Consider the following 21,980-nt stretch of genomic DNA (forward strand, 5'->3'; position numbering starts at 1 on the left):
AATAATATGTTATTGATACTATTTGTAAATAACAGAATATTGAAGCGCCGAAGAACTGGAGTCTGAGGCGGAGTGTCAAATTTATTGTTTAAGAAATGTACTAATTTTTATTGAAAAATTAATTAATTCAGTCATTTTCTACCGCTTTTCCTCACAAGGGTCGCGGGGGTGCTGGAGCCTATCCCAGCTGTCTTCAGGCGAGAGGCGGGGTACACCCTGGACTGGTCACCAGCCAATCACAGGGCACATTCAACGGCCAATTAACCTAGCATGTTTTTGGAATGTGGGAGTACCCAAAGAAAACCCACGCATGCACGGGGAGAACATGCAAACTCCACACAGAGATGGCCGAGGGTGGAATTGAACCCTGGTCTCCTAGCTGTGAGGTCTGCGTGCTAACCACTCGACCACCGTGCAGCTATTGAAAAATTGTAGTATATAATATATTTTGATATGCACTTTTAGTCACAGGCATTATTTCATTTAGTTGTTATTTTAGATAGATAGACAGACGGACAGATAGATACTTTATTAAACTTCAAGAGAAATTCACATTTGTTGTTATCATTGTTATATATTAACATAAACTGTATTGCATATACCTCTGTCAAGCAGGTTATGCATCATTGCTTTTGACAACCAAGAACTGGAGTAAAATACATGCATGTGCATGGATTGCATGTGTTTTAATAATAATAAGGATATGTTAAAATTGAAAATGACAGTTTAACTACTATATTCAGTAGGTGATGCATGTATATGAATGTGTAAAATGTATTTTTATATTATGTTCATATAGCAAAGGACGTAGGATTCTGGATCATTCTTTTTCATATCCGTTTAATGTCTTTAATCATTGTACAGTGCTGGGAGAAGTACCATAGAGTACCATACCATCATAGTGTATGATTTTAAATGATCAAATATTTGCTGTATAACATAATTCTCCCTACATATAGTCGAGTATAATACTGTTTGAGTAGATTTTACAGAATTTGCCCACTGTTCTCCAGCAACTTCATTGATCTGCTCCCACCCCACGCTCCCTCCCGTCCCACGGCTTGGGCGATGCGTCTGGCTGCAGGGAATGGGAAGCTTCTCCCTCTTCAGCTGATGTTATTCCCATCGCGAGCCTACCTCCGGGATCCCAGGCATGAAAGCGGTCTTCCTCGCCCTCACGGCTGCGCTCCTGTGGTCGAGGGGCGGCCACTTTTCTTTCATTCAGCCGTTCAGCGACTGCGCCCAGAGCCGCGGGAGAGGAGTCTTGTACCGGGGCGCAATCGACGTCACCGAGTCCGGCGCGCGGTGCATGAACTGGAGCGAGGTGGGCGGCTTCACGGAGCGACACCCGGGGAAGGGAATAGGGAAGCACAATCAGTGCAGGAATCCTGACGGTCGAATTCGAGCATGGTGTTTCTTCCGGAACCAGAGAGGCAGAGTGGACTGGGGATACTGCGACTGTAAACAAGGTAAACATGAAGCAGGCCTGCCAACACATCACATGTACTCTTATCTACAGTCATTGTGAGGACACATGGAGTCATTCATTTTGTTGGAGTAAATACTGTAACACAATGCTAAATATGTTCATTACATAGTGTCCAAACATGAGCTATACTACACGTGTTTACTGACATTATGTTTTTAACACAACTTCACAGATCACCAGTTAGGGATAAGATATTGTATTGACCTACTTTGATACACCCATTAAAATACCCATCGGGCACAATACGAGACACACCACACTCATTTGTCACCCTTAAGTGAATAGAGTAATAATGCCTACTTTAAATCTACACCGTCTTGTAGTCATCTTATTATAATGTTTTTTGTTGTAAAGGTATGTTTTCTCTACGTCAGGGGTGGGCAAATATTTTGACTCGTGGGCAAAATTGTCTGGGGGGGCCAGAGCATGTATTTAACATACTACACTATTTTATGCTTAGAATTTTCCTTGAAATATTTGTCTAATTTTATCTGTAAAATGTCATACTGTCAGCTGTATGTTCTCATGTCTACATCAAACTATGTATTTTTTTTTTTTTTTTTTACAAAATTTATACTAAATACAATACATTTTTTTTTTACCAAAGACATCCGACTTGCAAGTCATGTTGCCAGTTTGTATGTTAAAAGTTGAAATTCTTAGAAAGCAACTGGCGGGCCAGATTCAAATGCTTGCTGGCCCCCGGGCTGTAGTTTGCCCTCCCCTGCTCTACGTTATACATACTGGATGTAGCCGTAAATATCATCTTGTGGTATGACTAGCGTAGGAACTACAGCACTGGTTCTCAAACTTTAGTCCAAATATTACTAGTGACATTAAAAATAGTGACTATAGTTTATATTAACTCATTCAATTTCAGCCATTTTAAAAAAGATAGCCCCCTCAGTAATGTAGGGCACGGTGGGCGAGTGGTCAGCACTTTGGCACAGTCAGGCGACCGGGAACACCTGGGTTCAATTCTCCGCTTGGGCTTGTTCTCCCCGTGCATGCTTGGCTTTTCTCCGGGTACACCGGTTTAAAAAACATACATGTAGGGGTCCATACTGTGGGTGTGAATGGTTGTTTGTCTATATGTGCCCTGCCATTGGCTGGTGCTTCGTCGACACACAGATTTTGCTTTTGTGACAGCCCAAATACCTAAACAACTATACCACAACATAAACAACACAAAACAGTTTTTTTTACATCAAAATAACAATTTATTTACAAATATACCAAATGTACCACGCACCATTATGTAACTATTTACAATTTTCGCATTTGGCTTTATACTGTGTGTGTGCACGCATATGTGCGCTTGTGTGCATGTGCATGCTGTAAAATTTCCCTGCCAAGTGTGGTGACCTTCTGTATGCTACACTCCTCCATGCTCTTCTACTTCCTCCTTGCTGTCAAGTCTGTTTTTAAGTCTGTCCATAGGTATGAATGTGAGTGTGATGTCTTTCTTACATAAAAAACAAGCTATCTTGTCTTTATAGTCTTTGGAGCATCCATAATGGGTTAAATCCCACTTGAGATAAAAACCGTGATCATTTCATTTTCATTTTTGACACATTTATCACCAAACATGAAAGACAAAAGCCCAAGTCGTCATCTGTTAGACATTCAAACCTTTACCTGGCGTGGGCCCCTCTCTCACTTTTACACACCAGGCTCAGTCCGCTTGCAAGGAGGGCGCTCCAAATTGGAGGGCAGGGTGGAGGTATACCTGGGCGGTGTGTGGGGTTCCGTGTGCAGCAATGACTGGCAAGATGAAGACGCCATGGTTGTGTGCAGACAGCTTGGCACAGGGTGAGTCAGCACACAAACACATTCAGGCATAGACAGTATGCTTCCAGCAATGGCGACTTTGCATATATATAAAGTCGATTACCAAATAGGCTAGTGTAAGTAAACATGTCAAAACTGTAATAGTGCTGCTTTGGAGTCATTGACTTTGGCGCCTCAGACTTTTTTTTATCATGGCCCATGGGGCAATGATACTTTAGTTCTATGAACTCCGCCTAGCAACAAGCAATTTTATATATCTCTTCTACTTGGAGTAAATTGGTATTTGTTGAAAGGGCATTTGTAGATGGAAATCCTGCAAGAAAGTCTTAAAATAATGCAAGAAGGTGTGTTAGAGATATAAAAGAAACATCTGAAACATTTTCAAAGGCAATCATTTTGAACAAACATCATCTTCTGCATCATTTGTAAACATTTGTTGCATCATCTAGAGCAGGGGTGCTCATTAAGTCGATCGCGATCTACCGGTCGATCGCGGAGGTGGTACTGGTCGATCGCTGGTCGATCGCGGCGTGACATTAAAAAAATATCATCCCAGCGTCAATGCCGTCACTTGATTGATATACAGGGCAGCCATTCAGATGACAACTGAATGTTGCCCTTCGGGTGACCAATCAAATCAAACGACGTCTCTAAGTGCAGCAGAACTTACGATGTCAGCCTATCATCCATCCCCGTTACTTGATTGACATACAGGACAACCAGTCAGATGACAACTGAATTTTGACCTTTAGGTCACCGCTCATGCGTAAACAACGATGCAAAGTGCTAAGCTAGTCGGCGAATTGCGTCAGATTTTAAGCCCTCGCTAAAGTTTATGGTCACTAAAATGAGTGAAGGAGCTGGACCAAGTAAAAAGGCAAAAACTGGACCAAGTAAAAAGGCAAAAACATATCACTTCCATACGGATATGGAATATTATACGGATATTATGATACGGATATTATCCACGACTGATAAACATTTGGAAGTGTGCTTGAGGCTGGCTATCAGCAGCTACTGTCCGGACTATGCATCCCTGGCTGATTCAATTCAGTGCAAGTCATCAAAGTAAACTCAGGTAATTACAAAAAATGTTAATAGTTAATTATGTGTGTTTTGCAATATTGGCTCATTTGGTTATGTAAGGTACATCAACATACATTGTACGTACAAATAATCCTCAATACATTTGAGAATAAATAGATGTTTTGCATTTTTGTAGTGGGTAGATCATTTTGACTCGGTCATTTTAAAAGTAGCTCGCATGCTGAAAAAGTGTGAGCACCCCTGATCTAGAGCAACGGTTTTCAACTGGTGTCAATATAAGACCCACTTTTACCTTAATTCATGAAGTTTTTGAAGACAAATGTACATTTTCAAAATAGCCCATGTCATCTTTTTAAGTAAATAAGAATTAACATGATAAATGCCTGCGCACATTTATAAAAGCACACAATTAGAATCCATATTTCACTTATATATCTCCATTGATTGGAAGAAATAAATGTTTTTCCCATCAAAGTTTGGAACTATTCATCAAAATTATCAGTGAGTAAGTGTACTTTCCCCATGTGGCTGGTGCAATTTTTTTCCATATAAAATGTGCATGCCTCTCTTGCATATGTATCAGATGCAGGTGCACCATAAAATATTTACAGCGCTATGCTGCTTCAAATATCTGATAGATGATGAGAGCATGATGGTAAATCATTGGGGATGTTTCAGAATTTCACAAGACTCACAATCGTACGTTCTCTTTTCTTTGGGTCTGTGACCCTTGCATTCCAAGCCTCCTTTCCCAAGAGGTATTTAAATACCTTTAGTGCCACACTTATTGACCTTGTTACCACCACTCTTGCTACTTTCTCATTCTCACTGGTACTTGCCTAACCTTTTGATTTCATTTGACCTCAAAATAAATACTCACCAAGAGGTCACAAACGCATGTGTTGCTATCACATAGGACACTGTGCTGCAAACTTCGTGTTGACACGTAGAGCAGCTGTGGCACACATGCATGCATTTGCACACAAGAAGCAGAACTCTCAGCACGAAGCAGCCATATGTCTGGCAGAATGGCCGCTGATGGGTGTCACGTGGCCAGTTATTGGACACCGCAGGGTGCAAAAGTGCTTATGGTGTATTTGCTCTGGATTGTCAGATCATGAAGTTGCACATTGTGAAAGAATAATGCGAGCAGGCTGAAGTGACTATTTTACTTACTTGTACTTTGAAGGCTACTTAAGTTAACAAGCAGTACTCAAAGCCATACTCTTTTATGTTGGTATTACATTTGGATTCACCTAAAGCTTCTCAGGCCGTGCTCATGCCGTCGCTCTACCTCATCCGAGCACGTCCAAGCTCCACTGGCAAGGTGTCCACTGCCAGGGGAAGGAGCCAGATCTTCTCCAGTGTCTTAAAACCATGTGGAATGGGGGGGGGTGCACTCTGGTTGCAGCTGTTACCTGCACCAAGCAGCAAGGTATGGAGTGGTTTTTAATTATTCCACATAAGTGCAGGTGATAAGTGTTTTATGTGCCTCAGATGCATTGATGTTGCCTATTCGATTGGTGGGAGGACGCTCAGGGTCAGAGGGCACGGTTGAAGTCTTTCATGCAGGCCAGTGGGGTTCCATATGTGACGACCAGTGGGATGACAGTGATGCAGAGGTGGTATGCCGGCAGTTAGGGCTGAGGTGAAAGCAAACACACACACATTCATCATCAATAAAGCAAACACAAAATATTGTGGGTCTTTTTTATCTTCAATCTTCTATATAGCGGTGTTGCAAGGGCCTGGGGCCAGGCCCATTTTGGACAGAGTTCCGGCCGTGTGTGGCTGGATGAGGTTAGATGCACAGGAAATGAGCTCACTGTGGAGCAGTGTCCCAAAAGTGCCTGGGGGGAACACAACTGTCTCCACTCTGAGGATGCTGGAGTGTCCTGCAGCCCTTTGACAGGTAGGTCAACCTGCATCACCATCAATTTGTGCTGGTAAGTTGGATGACCTACTAAATATCCTGAAACAGCCTATGGTGGAAAAAGGAACATTCAATTGTCAGGCAACTGCTCTGATTAGTCAATTAACAAATTGTATGAATCCAATTATTCCCAATTTTTATAACAAAACTCGTATTTTTTGTTAGATGGCAGTGCTCGGTTATTAGGTGGGACCAGGAGCTACGAGGGACGCTTAGAAGTCTTCTACCGTGGTCAGTGGGGGACAGTGTGTGATGACGGCTGGACTGATGCTAACACGCAAGTAGTGTGCCGCCAACTAGGATACAGGTAATATTAAATAGTGTACCCAACACAGCCGCATGCATGTGTAAAATCAGTGTACAGTATGTAATAATGTGTGCAGGTCAGGCCAAACTTTGGTCCCTGAAGGACTAGATATCACCCCGGTTCCTCGCTTCGGTGTGGCGTCAGGTCCTATTCTCCTGGATGATGTAAGCTGTACAGGCAAAGAGCCCAGCCTGTTGCTGTGCAAAAGGAAGGAATGGCTCCGTCATGACTGCACACACCATGAAGACGTTAACATCGCATGCAACCCCGAGCGCCTTGGAGAGGGGATTCCAGCTAGTAAGACACAATTTCTATCCTAAAAACAGTGACTGTGCCAAATAAAGTTGCAAATACAGTTTATAGTGGCATTTCAAGCAGTTGAGGAAAAATGGAGTGCACTACTTGGCTGCGACCAGCAGAGGCACTGTTGATTCAGTCTCAACTAAGAAGAAAAACACGACGGAAAGCTCCACTTAAGCAACGCACATCCAGATAGCACTATTCTGCTCATTATAGTACAGAAACAGGAATTCAGAACATTCACAGAGAGAGTCTGTCTTCTCATTAAAACAATATGTTAAAAAAAATAACAATAAATTGTTAATTTACACCGCTTGTCAGTTATGGCAAAACTCCTCCAGCAGCATTATTCTGCCCCATAAAGTAGGAATAATGGGTTAATAACATTTCCCATAGTATATTAGGTTACGCTACAATGTTTGTTTCTCCATTCATTAATTCATTCATTCATTCATTTTCTACTGCTTTTCCTCACGAGGGTGGTGGGGCGTGCTGGAGCCTATCCGAGCTGTCTTTGGGCGAGAGGCGGGGTACACCCTGGACTGGTCGCCAGCCAATCACAGGGCGCATATAGACAAACAACCATTCACACTCACATTCATACCTATGGACAATTTGGAGTCACCAATTAACCTAGCATGTTTTTGGAATGTGGGAGAAAACCGGAGTACCTGGAGAAAACCCATGCATGCATGGTGAAAACATGCAAACTCCACACAGAGATGGCCGAGGGTGGAATTGAACCCTGGTCTCCTCACTGTGAGGTCTGCGCGCTAATCACTTACTTCATTTTAGGCCAGTTCTAATTATAATAACATGGATTTTAGGATTCCCTACAACATTTTCATCATCTGTTGAATTGGCTCATTATGATATGAATCACTGCTTACGGTTATGTTTTAAATCCAGAAGGCCTCGACTGAGTTGAGCTCAGCCTGAGGACGGACTGATAACATAATGACCCTTTACCTTTAACACTTACATCAACAACTACATCGGGTTCTGGTTACATTGATATCGCCTTTCCTTATGGATTTAGTTGGGACACAGGTGTTGCCATTTCCAGACTGAGATAACTAACAATAATTAAAATACTGGACTTTTCAGTCATAATAGGAAACAACAATTGAGCAGACCAAAGCTTATGGGGGGATGATTATTACTGTTATTATTGTATTCTACATTGATGCAAGAACTACAAACCGTGCTCCTGATGTGTCTAGCACACGTATTCCAGATTCATTTACACCAATTTCCTCTGCTTAATACATGATAAAGACGTTTGCAAGATCTCTTCCAGACTCCACCTGCACTCAATTAAAACCTCATCTGAGAAAAGCCGACATCCCCAACGAGGCGGCCGGGCCATGATGTCATGCTAGATTTTGATTAGCCCGCCGTGCTGTAACAACTGCACCTACTTTTTTCATTTAGCCCCCCCCCATCTTGGCACTTACTAACTTACTAGCATATGAGGCTTCAGTTGGTCGCCATATTGCATGGTCAACTATAAAGCTGTACCTCACACCTCTTTCAAAAAGGTTCTCTGGTGTCACCCCTTGGCAAAAAGGGGTAGGGCGGTGGAAAGGGAGGGGGTGGGGATTTGCACCATGAATCAAGCCTGTCAATGGCCTCAAGGCGTCAATAAAAGGGAAGGCAAAAACAAGTTGCGGTTTGTATTGCTGATTGCTCAGTGTCCAATAGAACATACAGTATGTATATAGAATATAGAAAGGCATGCATTGTGGGCTTTGCTTTGTTTCGAGCCTGAAATAGCAATTTCATGCTGCTGAGGAGTTTATTGATGCAGCTTAGGTAGCTTTGGCAACAGCCTGGGGGACATTCTCAGCCTCTCAAGAATTATGTCATTACCGCAATGTATTTGCGAGTGTCCTGTGTGGATTTGTTTCGTGTGTTTATCTGCGTGTGCATCCTCCCCCGCTCTGCATGCCACAGACAGATTGGTTTGTGTTGATTTTGGAAAGGAGAAACAATGCAGATAAGCCCGGCAGAGCTTTGATGTCACGCTCATAAAAGTACAGTGAATTGATTTTAAGATCAAATATAATCAGTGTTATTATTCGTTTCCAGTAACGGCAAATTGCTATTTTGTTATCGTTACTGTAAGGGTAGTGCTTTATTATGAACTGAATGTCTAATATCTGTACATAACAAAATCTGGATGTCAGTTCAGTTTCTATTGTTTACAAATACCAGTACACAGGAAGCTAAAAAGCTAGTCTACGAAAGTTGTGGTTGCGCAATGCCCCCTAGTTTCCGTAGAGAATTGGACATTGTAAAGCTAAATTATTTTTCATGTTTGAAGATTTATAAAAAAAAATGAATGAATGAATACAAAGTTAGAAAGCTAGAAACATGAGTGCACATGCCCCTGTGTGTGTGCATGAATATATTTTCTGCACTCATGGCTTTTCGTAAGCAACGATCACAAACTAAGTCAGTGAAATAAATGATTGACCTCATTTAACCCTTTGGGGGGGGTTCTGTTGTTGGGTTTGATATAGGCCGAGTTACAGCAGCGTGACGGGAGTGATCTATTATGTCAGTGTGAAGTCGATAAGTGCACTATGCGTGTTATACAGGTGTTCCAGTGAGGCTGGTGGGAGGGGAAAGCCCCAGAGAAGGGCGGGTCGAGCTCTACCTGTCTGGCCAGTGGGGGACGGTGTGTGATGATGGATGGACAGATCAGGATGCCGAAGTTGTGTGTCGACAGATGGGATACAGGTATGTGGGCAGCTGAAAAAATGTCACCAGTCAACAGACAGTCCTTTGATATTTTTATCTTAAAAATTAAAATAACATTAAAAAAAAAAATAATAATAATAATAACAATAATAATAAGAATGATAATGATAATGATAATGATAATGATAATGATAATGATAATGATAATGATAATGATAATGATAATAATAATAATAATAATAATAATAATAATAATAATAATAACAACAACAACAACAATAATAATAATAATAATAACAATGACAATACTAATACTAATAACACTACTACTACTACTACTACTACTACTACTACTACTACTACTACTACTACTACTACTACTACTAATAATAATAATAATAATAATAATAATAATGATACTAATAATACTACTACTAATACTACTACTACTACTACTACTAATAATAATAATAATAATAATAATAATAATAGCCTTTGAGCTGTACGATGTCAACATGACCACTCAGTATTAGGGATGCTCAAGCATCAACATCGATCATTACGTCTTCCACTTGGCCATTTGTCTCACTCTATGCCCTTTTTTTGGTCTGTTTTTCATCGTGTCAAGTGTCTCTGTTTTCACTCTATAACCCATCAGACGCATAGCTTTTGGCTAAACCGCAGTGGAAAAAATGCTTTGAAAAAATGACAATGACTAATCCAATTGTTTCATTATCATGTCTTTGCTTTGCAATGGTTTATCCGTGCCTTATTTTGAAAGGTAAAATAAACAGTCTCCTCATTCCGTCCAACCTGTGTCCCATTAACAGGTCCCTTTTGAGGCACAGAGGGACTGCTGTCATACGGAAACAAAACTGTATTCATTTTATTGTATTCATTCATTTTTTCTCTCGTCACTCAACACACAGCTTTTCTTCCGCACGCGTGTGTAGGTAAAACATCTGGAGAGCATAAGCGTGTGAGACAGAGTGTAGGGAAGCACATTGGAGGCATGCAAAGGCCCAGTTGGGATCATCATTCTGTATCAAGCAGGGTGTGGTGAAAGGTTGTTAAATACACAACACTTCCCTGGCGGTTGGTGAACTCCCTGGGGTGGGGAAGGAAAAATGTACACAAATTATATACTGCCTCATCTTTGACTCATGTTGACCCAGATGACATGGACTGGATTTCTATTATCACACTGAGTCATACTCAAGCTCAGTGGAGTCTTTGCATTCAATTCATTGGCCCCTGAGACTTTTAAATATCCCCCAAACCACTTTTTTTTACATCAGGTTTCTGGTATGTGAGAGTGCCGAGTAGAAAAGCTCTGACTTGCTTGGAGAGAAATTGTTTGGCGGCCACCTGCTTGTTGACCTGTGTAACAGTGATCCTCCACACAAGCCAGCCCTGCATATGCCGCATCAGGTTTTCCAAAAAAAAAACAAAAAAACGCATTTATTAAAAACAGAAAAATATACAAACTTTTTCAGTGCTTTGGTTCCGATTTTCAAGAAGAAAAGCTCTGATAAAACATTCCACTGTTCTCAAATACCTTAATTTTTATTTTTCTGCACAAAATAAGATGAAAAATAAATAAACAAATCAAGAATAAAGAAAATCAATCAATCAGTAATAAATAAATATAATAATAATAATAAAACGGCAAATAATAAAAACTTAAGAAACCACATATAGTTGGTGGGTAGACAAATTTTTTTTTCAGATTAAAATTAACAAAGCATTATTAGAGCCCTGTAGACATGACAAAACACGACTATAGTCACATTTATACTTTTTTTATTTACAACATATTGCGCAACTGCAGGGTCTTGAGACACATGCTAACTCGCAAACTAGAGAGCTAGCGACCTAGACGGTAGCCTTCTAGTTATTTCCTTTAAACTTAAATAGCCAAAAACTTACCACTTCCACACGGATAGGGAGGATAACTATTAACAGTTATTTAACCTTTAACATGAACATTAATCAAACATAATAATTTTTTCTGGGTACATGATACCATACAGGATCCATATCAAACTTGCGCCGGCCGCACTAACATTAAACTTTCATATCAAGGCGGGGGCCTCAAACTTTTGTTGGGCCGCATGTTTGAGACCCCTGTGCTAGACTTTTCAGCCTGCAAATGCATTTTCAAGTGCATTGTACAGATATTTGTTTGCGTTCATAGATTGCTATCATGACCTGTTTTAAAACCGGTTAAAAACGGCTGCTCTACTGGCATGGATGCCGTCAGTGCACTCACTGACGCCAGGCCACCACACTTCCTGATCTTGCGTAACCACATTGCTGATACTCTTGGCTAATAGATGAAGTGATAATGACAAAGGGGATATTTTGATGCCTTCATCGGGGCTAAAACACATTCTTCTCAGGAGAGCATGTGACACAAATAAGCATACAAGCTACTCATACAGACACAGTCACATACTGTTAAGCACATTTTTACAATTTTCGACAATTCCTCAGTGAATAATGCATATATATAACTAACAAAACTAGAAATCAGTTAAGGGAAGCTGAATGTTCTGAACTCTTTAGTCGTCTGCATGGCTGTAGCCAACCGACCCAAAGCTCTCAGATTAGTCTTATTCAAACCACTTGAGACTGACTCAATATGTCCTTCTGTCCCGTCTGCGTCTGGCCGCTCCAGCGGGGTGGCCAAGGCTCGTGTGATGGCGTTTTTCGGCGAAGGGACGGGACCCATTCACGTGGACAACGTGAAATGCAGTGGTGAAGAACGCTTCATAGCTGACTGCATCAAACAGGCGCCCGGCACACACAACTGTCGCCATAGTGAGGATGCCGGAGTCATCTGCGACTACGGCGAGCCCCAGTCTGGCTACATAGAGGTCAAAGGTGAGTCAGTGAGTGCGGGTGTTTGTCTTTTCTTGTCGTTGTTTCAATCGCTGTGATTTATTGTGAACTGAGCTTGTAGTGGTGTACTGAAAAGCAAATGAGCCAAGATAAATGGTGATATTTTCAGCGTGGACCTCCTCAGTGTGTGTAAATATGTCCAGATGTTGAAATAGACCTTTTCTATGTTATTGCTTCAGTCTGTCCGTCACGCTGCTATTTGTTTCCTGCACATTGCAGTAGCTCTTGCACACAGTGTGGTGCTGTAAGTCAACACCCCTTAACTCTGGAAAATAATTTAACTTGTCACCTTGCTTATATTATAGCTCATACATTAAAAGATGCATTTCAAGATTGAATGTTTATAAAAACAACATTTGAGCCTGAATGGGAGGTTTAGCAATCATGAACCTGACAGATGCTGGAAGATAAACATCTCTTCTGTTGCTATTAGATGCTCTCCATCCAGTTTGCGGTCTTCGCCTCATCCACACTCGTCAGCGGCGAGTCATTGGAGGAGAAAACTCTTTGAGGTGAGTTAGAGGCTTATCTGAAAGTAGGGGGAAAAAAAGAATGCAACTCTAATACAAGACAGGAGGAATGTGAACAATACGTTTTTAAGCTGCTTGGCCCACACTCAAATAAACATACTTAAATTCAACCAGAAAAAAACGCCACTTCCTGTTTGTGTTTGAGTGCATTCAATTAAGCTCAAACATGTGCTTTATTATATCCGTTCAAATTAAGATTATGCATTTCCATGCGGCATCTCTGCCTGGGGCTAAAATGTAACCTAGTTATTTGAAGTTTTATGAGCTTTATAATATGTGTACTGTTTCCTAAATATTTACTTTTACCATATCTTTATTTTTGGCCACATTACCTTGCCTAAATGTTTATGTTTCTGGTTATTTACCTATTCATCTGTCAACTGATTGCATTAAATGCCCATTGGGCTTGATAATTGATATAGCAAATCCAATACATAATCTCTTATATTGTGCAAAGTAAAGATTTTAGCTCCTAATTAACATCATGTTATTTAATTCACACACTAGTTGTGACTGAATCGACAGCGATTCTGCTGGTGCAGCTGGTTAGTGCACAACATTTTGCTTCACTGGAGTCAAGATGAGGTTAATCAACAATTAATCAGCCACAAACAACAGAATTAGTTAGAGTTGCTGCTGTATGTGTTTATGCGTGTGTCTTAGGGGTGGCTGGCCATGGCAGGCTTCTATACGATTGCGGGGCTCCCGAGGAGATGGGCGTCTGGTGTGTGGAGCCACACTGATTGACACCTGCTGGGTCCTCACGTCGGCACACTGCTTTAAAAGGTAAGAACATGTATTGTGCATATAGTGTGTAGTGTAGGGGTGGTCAGACTTTTTCTACTGAAGGCCCCATATGAAAGGATGCAAGAAGCCACTTTGATATTTTGTATGTGTACTGTAGTATGTTTTCAGGAAAAAAAGCACCTGAGCTTTGTGAAAGGTGAATATATAAATAAGTGTGTGTTTTGTTTTTAATTTTCCAAAAGTTTCAACTTTCTCCTTAGATAATCTTTGTACATTTTCTTTTAATTATATAATGATGTTAGTCCCATAATATTTGGCTTTATTTTCTTAATATTATCATTTTACCCCAACCTAATTTTCCAATATATCCAATTTTTTAATTTTCTAACTTTCATAAAATTACATGTTTTGTTCCATTTCTTTTGCTCTTTAAAAAATCCAAATAGTTCAACTTTCTTAATAATGTACTGATGTATTATTTATATATATCAATATCTTGTCTTTAGTCTCATATGTTTGCTTTATTCTTATAATAGTATAACCTTTCCCCAAAAATAATGTTTGTTTGTCATAATATTATGACTTTAGAAAAAAAATATTAAAAATGTCTGTGTTATACTACTAAATTTATTTATTTTTTTGTCATAATATTCCATGGTTTTTATTGTAAAATTGTGAACTTTCTTTTAATAGTTTAAATCTATTCTAGTGAAATTACTGCTTAATCTCACCATTTTTGCTATTGTTGTTAGTTTTTATTACTTTTCTTGTTAAATTATATTTTTAGGTTGTGCAGCAGGCAAATAAGAAAACAGTCATGAACCGCAAATGGCCCCTAGACCGCACTTTGGACAACCCTAGTTGTTTTTGTTCTACAAACAAATGATTGTGCAGAGATAATTTTTGCTACTGACAATACATGGTACTTAAACTGTAGCTACTGCCATCTTGTGGAGTTATTAAAAACTACACCAGGAAGTTGTCTACAGCCACAGCTGTTAATCTACAATATTGTTTTCCTGTTATGTCGCCTACTTAAGTGGTTGATTCCTCACCAATGTTCTCATATGAAACACCACTCAGGGGAGATAGAAGCTGACTCCATTTTTGGTTTGAAACACACACCCCTATAACTGACCACATGACATATTTATGTCCATATCTGAATGAAGACAGACATACACTTGGAAGCCCCGCAGTGAGGAAATCAGCTGTGGTTTGATGTTTAACAAAACCAAGTCAGGGACTTAATTCATGACAACTTCTTCTTTTCCGCTAATGCACTCAACAGAGAAGCCGGCAGGAAGGAAAAGTAGAGTGCATATAAAGCCTGCATTTAACTTTTATACTCAAACCTGACCTCATTACACTAATAAATCTGGATTTTTCCACATAGTAATTTGGGGGAAAAAAAGACATCGGGAAATTGTGTATGTCCTTTTACTTAACCTTTTCATGCACCATTCCCAGGCCCCTCTCACCACAAGAAAAAAAAGTCCAACGGCTTTAAAACATCAACACTTCATGAAGCCATAACAGCTTCCTCTATTGTGGGAAGCTTGTACTGCTTTCCAGACAATAAAATAAGGGGCAGCTGGACTTTAAAAGGTTCTGCCTTTGCTAAATTGAAGATGACATTATTCAATGTCGGGCACTCGACTATTTATACACAACACAACTGAACACAAAATGCTGTTTTTAATGACAATTGTTTAATGTTTTTAAATCATGTGATTCAATTCAATCACAGCCATTTTTCTAAAGACATCCCATTCAGTACTGGCCTGTCCATCCATTTTCTATGCCGCTTATCCTCACGAGGGCCGTGGGCATGCTGGAGCCTATCCCAGCTGTCTTTGAGCGAGAGGCGGGGTACACCCTGGACTGGTCGCCACCCAATCACAGGGCACATATAGACAAACAACCATTCACACTCACATTCAAACCTATGGACAATTTGGAATTTGCATGCCAAACACTCGTCCACCGTGCAGCGGCAGTACCGGCTATTTTTGATTATTTTTCAAGGTACACAGAATATTGTGTTCTACGGCTATATAAACATGCCAAAAGAAAGATTAGACTCTCATCTTTTATCAGAAAAAAGGTTGTTTCTACCTTTTTCCATTCCCAGTACTTCCTGATCTCCTGACTTTGTGGCCAACATGCTAACCACTTATCGTGCGACCCCACTCTAAGTTCAAAACCCATGCATTTTAGTGACATGCATTTTATTTTCATTTAATGACATTTTCCGCATAAAATACTGTAAAAAAAGAACTATCCAAATGTAAACAATTCGGTTATATAAATCCAGTGTCTATAAAAAGCATTTTTAATCAAGAAAAATGCACCTTTTAAGTTATGTTCCCTAAAGTGATGTTAGAAGTTGGTCTAGTTCAGATTTCTGATTTGTAATTTTTTTTACAGTATGTATCTATTATGTAACATTTAATTAAAGGAAATGAGCAAACCATAAGCACTGAGACATGGAGAAAGTTTATAGGATTAAATAAAGTCTGCTTCTTCCTACTCCTTTTTGGACATGTTGTATTGTGCAAGTATAAAAATGTGGTATGGCTCATTGTAATTTGTTAATCCTCTCCGCAACAAATAAACCCGACCTTTACCAATCTTAATGAGAATCCCAGGCTACTTGTGATCTTCGAAAACAGGGCATTGTTATACTTGTACTTAATAAAACATTTTTGCCATACCACTGTCATGGATCAATCGGAGTGAAACGAAGTTGCCAAAGTCGCTTATTTGTTTACCCCCTCTAAAATAAATGTGAGGATGACGCACATGCTGTCAGATGAGTGCCAGATGAGAATGATGATAACAGTAAATCTGTCATTGCGTCAGCGTGTTTATGATGCTCTTTCAGACATGTGGTGGACATGATGAAGTGTTTTCATTCACTCTTTGACACAATTGGGGAAAGCGTCAAGGAGGAAGCCTTTTGATAAAGCCAAGTCAGGAAGGTGGAAAAACTGGAAAAAACCACAACATTCCCAACAGAACAGCCAACTAGTTAAAGACATCTACTGTACATTTATCACAACCCTCAATCTGTTCATGTGTGGTGTCAGGTGTACAGTTAATATTCACATTCATTCGTCATCATGGTGCCTGAGTTACCTTTCCCGTGTTTAAAATGGTCTGGGGGTTTTGTTACAGTTGGCAGGCTCTGAGCTGTACAGTCTCAAAATATAAATAGAACTCATCTTGGCTACATGGTGGCCGAATGATCTCAAGCCATTTTTCAGGCCCTATCTGCCCTTGTAGTGATACTTGGGATCGGACAAAAACATTTAAAAAGTGCAAAGTATGAAACTCTGGATTAATACATTAATTCATTCATTCATTCATTTTCTACCGCTTTTCCTCACTAGGGCCCCCGGGGAGGGGGGTACTGGAGCCTATCCCAGATGTCTTCGGTCTACTGGTCGCCAGCCAATCACAGGGCACATATAGACAAACAATCATTCGCACTCACATTCATACCTTACAATTTGGAGTCGCCAATTAACCTAAATGTGGAATGTGGGAGGAAACCGGAGTTGGAATAATACAATAAGTGAAATTATAAACTGGGCTCGGGCGGCACGGTGGACTAGTGGTTAGCGCGCAGACCTCACAGTGAGGAGACCAGGGTTCAATTCCACCCTGAGCCATCTCTGTGTGGAGTTTGCATGTTCTCCCCGTGCATGCGTGGGTTTTCTCCGGGTACTCTGGTTTCCTCCCACATTCCAAAAACATGCTAGGTTAATTGGTGACTCCAAATTGTCCATAGGTATGAATGTGAGTGTTAATGGTTGTTTGTCTATATGTGCCCTGTGATTGGCTAGCGACCAGTCCAGGGTGTCTCGCCCGAAGACAGCTGGGATAGGCTCCAGCACCCCTGCGACCCTTGTGAGGAAAAGTGGTAGAAAATGAATGAATGAATGAATTTTTAAACTATTTCAACTTTTTTTGTTCTCATCTGACATATGATGACTTCATTTTAATAATTCATTCCAAAAATTACAAATGTATTTATTGTTTTGTTTGTTTTTCCATACTTTCCATAAAATGATACGAAATGATGTTATATTTCCTCATAATATTACAACATTATTGTAACATAACTTGTTCTTGTTTGATTACAAAATTTTTATGTTGATTTTGGACCTTATTCTTGTGGGATTATGATGATTTTTTTTCAATTTTTGCTTTTTTTTTCAATTTTTTGTTGGGTTATATTTTTAAAATGGTTCAGGTGCCAATAAAAAATAGCTGCGGGCAGCACCCCTGGCCAGAACGGCCAAACGGCAAGCTTCGGATTAAACCACTAAGACAATAATCGTTAGTTGCACACCTAGTCAGGTGTCATAGAAACTTCTCTTAATGACTCTAAGTGGAATGATTAATGACCTGTCTTTGACGTACTTGCAGCCTGCGGCAACTCTTTCTGTAATGCACTTCGCTTTTCTATGGACAGGTACGGAAACAGCACCAAGCAGTACAAAGTCAGAGTGGGGGACTATCACACCCTCGTCCTCGAAGAGTATGAGGAGGAGTATGGCGTCGATCAGATTGTCCTCCATCCGAGTTACCGCTCCCACAGCAGCGATTACGACTTGGCCTTGGTGCGTCTGTCGCCGGGGGCGGTGGGCCACACGGCAGGGGAGTGCGTGTCATTCAGCCGTCACGTCCTTCCTGCCTGTCTGCCCCTGAGGAAGGAGAGAGCGCTCAAACACGCCAGTAACTGTCACATCACCGGCTGGGGTGACACAGGTGAGACTCTTGTGTCGGTGTGCGTGCGTTTGGGGGGGTGAAGGTGGCTTCCTCACGCATTGCTAATATTCAAAATCAATGGCTATCTCTATGTAGAACAAAGATTGGAGTATTGTGTTGCTTTGACACAAGAAATATGTGATAATGCCACAACAAAAATACACAAAGCCAGTCAGGGAGCACCCTGCCTCTCACCCAAAGTCAGCTAGGATAGGCTCCAGCATACCCCCACCAACCTAATGAGGATTAAGCAGCGTAGAAAATGAATGAATGGCGGACGAGTGGTTAGTGCGCAGGCCACACAGCTGGGAGACCGGGGTTCGATTCCCTGCTCGGGCATCTCTGTGTGGAGTTTGCATGTTCTCCCTGTGTGTGCGTACTCCGGTACTCCGGTTTCCTCCCACATTCCAAAAACATGCTAGGTTAATTAGCGACTCCAAATTGTCCATAGGTATGAATGTGAGTGTGAATGGTTGTTTGTCTATATGTGCCCTGTGATTGGCTGGCGACCAGTCCAGGGTGTACCCAGCCTCATGCCTGAAGACAGCTGGGATAGGCTCCAGCATGCCGGTGACCCTCATGAGGATAAGCGGTACAGAAAATGGATGGATATAGGGGTGTTAGGTTATGTCTAGAAGGCTCTAATAGAAGCTTGTAAACTGGTTTTCTATGCTCTGCCTATGAAAATATTCCATTTATATAACAGGAATATTACGGTCGGGTCTGAAACCAATTAACTGCAATCAACAAGATTACTGTAATGGTTATTTGGAGCACATGTATAACCACCTTACCTTTGACCTCAGCTACTTTAGTCCTGTCAGAGTCAATATCAATGATGATGACAGTGTGATGAAAATGCATGTCAAAGATCACAGGATTATTTTTGAACATTGATTAACACCGATCTATTTCCACCATGTTAAAGTCAAATATAAATGTAAAGATAATGCAACAAGTCGACAATCGACGGTCACACATCTGTTCGTGATCTTTACTTGACGTGCTGATTATTCTCCTTGACGTGTGTGTGTGTGTGGTGAGTGGAGTTACAGTCTATTTGTATGGTTTATTATAGTGTAGCTGACAACACAGGCTATTTAAAGTGTGTGATGTACTTACCTACAGCATGTCTGTCTTGTACGAGTGCTTGCATTTGCCGCCTTCATGTTACTCACAAGCACATTTTACACATACATAGCAACTCAGGCCTCCATGGTGGTAACAACCAAGTCATGGAAAGACTCTCTGGAAGCTCAGGAGAAGATGTGCTGGCCTTCTTGGCAGGTGGGCTGAACTTATTGGGGAAATGACCTACAGAGAATCTAGTGTATTTTTGGTGTTTCAGCTTATTTATAGGCGGCACGGCGGTCGAGTGGTTAGCGCGCAGACCTCACAGCTAGGAGACCAGGGTTCAATTCCACCCTCGGCCATCTCTGTGTGGAGTTTGCATGTTCTCCCCGTGCATGCGTGGGTTTTCTCCGGGTAGTCCGGTTTCCTCCCACATTCCAAAAACATGCTAGGTTAATTGGTGACTCCAAATTGTCCATAGGTATGAATGTGAGTGTGAATGGTTGTTTGTCTATATGTGCCCTGTGATTGGCTAGCGACCAGTCCAGGGTGTACCCCCGCCGCTGCCCAAAGACAGCGAGATAGGACCAGCACCCTCTGCAACCCTCGTGAGGAAAAGCGGGAGAAAATGAATGAACTTTTAATTCAACACAATGCCACGTTTACACAACAGAGTCAAAAATGTCAACAAGTTGCACTGTCAGCATTCATGACACCCCTTCTCCCCCCCTCCCCCCTCCAGGCCGCTCGTATTCCAAGACCCTTCAGCAGGCAGCGCTCTCCCTCCTGCCACGCCGCCATTGTCAGCAGCACTTCCACGGTGCTTTCACCAGCCGCATGCTGTGTGCTGGCAGCATCCAGGAAGACAGGCGTGTGGACAGTTGCCGCGGCGACAGCGGTGGACCTCTGGTGTGCGAGCGCCCAGGAGGGGGCTGGGTCGTTTACGGGGTCACCTCCTGGGGTCACGCCTGCCGGACGCAGCGCTCGCCAGGCGTTTATACCAAAGTGTCCTCCTTCAGCTCCTGGATACACAAGATGATGGGGCAGAGTGATGCCAAATATGAAAGGCAGTGACCTGATTGGTCGGCAACAATATGGGATTGTTAGCATGTCACAAGCACTTATTTCAAAAAGCTGCAAATCTTCCTTAATATGCTTATCTCTTTTTGTTCTGTAATGGGGTTTTTTTCTGTTGTTATGAAAACGTAACTTATACTTTGGTAAATGTTAACTGCTAAAAGGGGACCACAGATACAACAACATGCATGCTAAGTGATTGCTTGCAAATTTGCACTCAACCGTCTGTTCTTTTGTCATTTATTTTTACAATTCCAGGTCATAGTCGGTACTCAGGCATTGAAATGCAATCAGTTTGTCCTTGTGAGGAGTGTCAAAGCACATGACAGCATGTCTGTTATCGATTTGTCATATTGACTTCCTATGTGTGCACATTTATCCTGATAGGAGATTTTAAAGATATTCTGATACACTTGAAAAAGGACACTCACACTCCTTATTTTGTTTGTGTACGTTTCAGTGTAGCCTCCAATAAGCTCCAATTTTGTATTAAAGTGTGTTTTCTCGGTGTAACAGTGGTTGCAACAAGGGAGTTCTTTCTTTTCAGTTCTGTTCCAGGCTGCAAACTGAGAAACGTGAACACCGACTTGTCAGACAATGTGCATGCACACCAGCACACACGCATGCTTAATGTCGCCGGTATGTGGCACCATGTCGACAGGAATAGCTGCCATTTTCAGTCACATTCGCATTTACTGAAATAGGCAAAGAAACATGGTAACATGTTTATTAATGAGAAGATGACTGATAAAAATAAACGACGGTGTTACTTGTGTCTAACTAACAACTGTTTTTCTTTACCCTTTTACATTGATACCGTCATATCACCTGTCTTGTACAATGGCGCCACCGTGTGGGAACTTACGGGTAAGCACAAAATTATTAAATCAATTTACAATAAATATGCGTTCAAAAGAGTAATACATTTGCATCACAAAAATGCTTACGTGGAAAAATCTGACCTCACAAAGCGCTTGCTGTTATATTTGTGTCCCGCCATATCCCTGCGCAATGTCGCTAGTCCATTGGTGTTCATGTGATAAAGGTGGAGCGCGGCGGCCATCTTCTTTACGTGTGTTGCACAGCAGAAAAAGAAGATGTGAGCAAGTAACTATACTTGTATTGTTCAATAAATAACTCTCTTGTTATATTGTGTACCTAATGTTATAAATGTCTTCTAGTGTGGTTATAAGGCCAAGACCGGTCCCTGACACAGTCATGGAAGTTTTTATGGATCTCTTTTTTCCTGCCTTAAATCCAGCCATTCATTTTATTCAAGGCTTCTCACAAAATTCTTTT

At 41.1% G+C, this 21,980-nt stretch overlaps 1 protein-coding gene across 2 annotated transcripts; it reads left to right on the forward strand.

Moving 5' to 3' along the window:
* The first annotated feature begins 1,069 nt into the window (after nt 1-1,069).
* On the forward strand, nt 1,070-21,706 carry prss12 (serine protease 12). 2 transcript variants are annotated; one of them, XM_058081240.1, is made up of 13 exons: nt 1,070-1,469; nt 3,163-3,301; nt 5,590-5,762; nt 5,825-5,975; nt 6,061-6,239; nt 6,426-6,567; nt 6,644-6,864; nt 9,471-9,612; nt 12,254-12,459; nt 12,911-12,989; nt 13,671-13,793; nt 18,238-18,533; nt 20,347-21,706. In XM_058081240.1, the coding sequence occupies exons 1-13, from the start codon at nt 1,154-1,156 to the stop codon at nt 20,676-20,678; spliced, it is 2,499 nt and encodes an 832-aa protein (XP_057937223.1). In that variant the 5' UTR covers nt 1,070-1,153; the 3' UTR covers nt 20,679-21,706. The 2 variants fall into 2 exon arrangements, with proteins under 2 accessions (XP_057937223.1, XP_057937232.1); XM_058081249.1 differs by having other exon boundaries at nt 1,320-1,469; nt 5,598-5,762.
* Nucleotides 21,707-21,980: the final 274 nt, after the last annotated feature.

This window comes from Doryrhamphus excisus, chromosome 1 (genome assembly GCF_030265055.1).
Source record: "Doryrhamphus excisus isolate RoL2022-K1 chromosome 1, RoL_Dexc_1.0, whole genome shotgun sequence".
Classification (NCBI taxonomy): domain Eukaryota; kingdom Metazoa; phylum Chordata; class Actinopteri; order Syngnathiformes; family Syngnathidae; genus Doryrhamphus; species Doryrhamphus excisus.

What these genes read in the sequence shown, in the direction of transcription:
- prss12 (XM_058081240.1), top strand. Translation starts at nt 1,154, where the DNA reads ATGAAAGCGGTCTTCCTCGCCCTCACGGCTGCGCTCCTGTGGTCGAGG. An exon ending in GTCCTGCAGCCCTTTGACAG is followed by an intron (nt 6,240 to 6,425) that starts GTAGGTCAACCT and finishes ATTTTTTGTTAG; the next exon opens with ATGGCAGTGCTCGGTTATTA. An exon ending in TGGAGAGGGGATTCCAGCTA is followed by an intron (nt 6,865 to 9,470) that starts GTAAGACACAAT and finishes CGTGTTATACAG; the next exon opens with GTGTTCCAGTGAGGCTGGTG.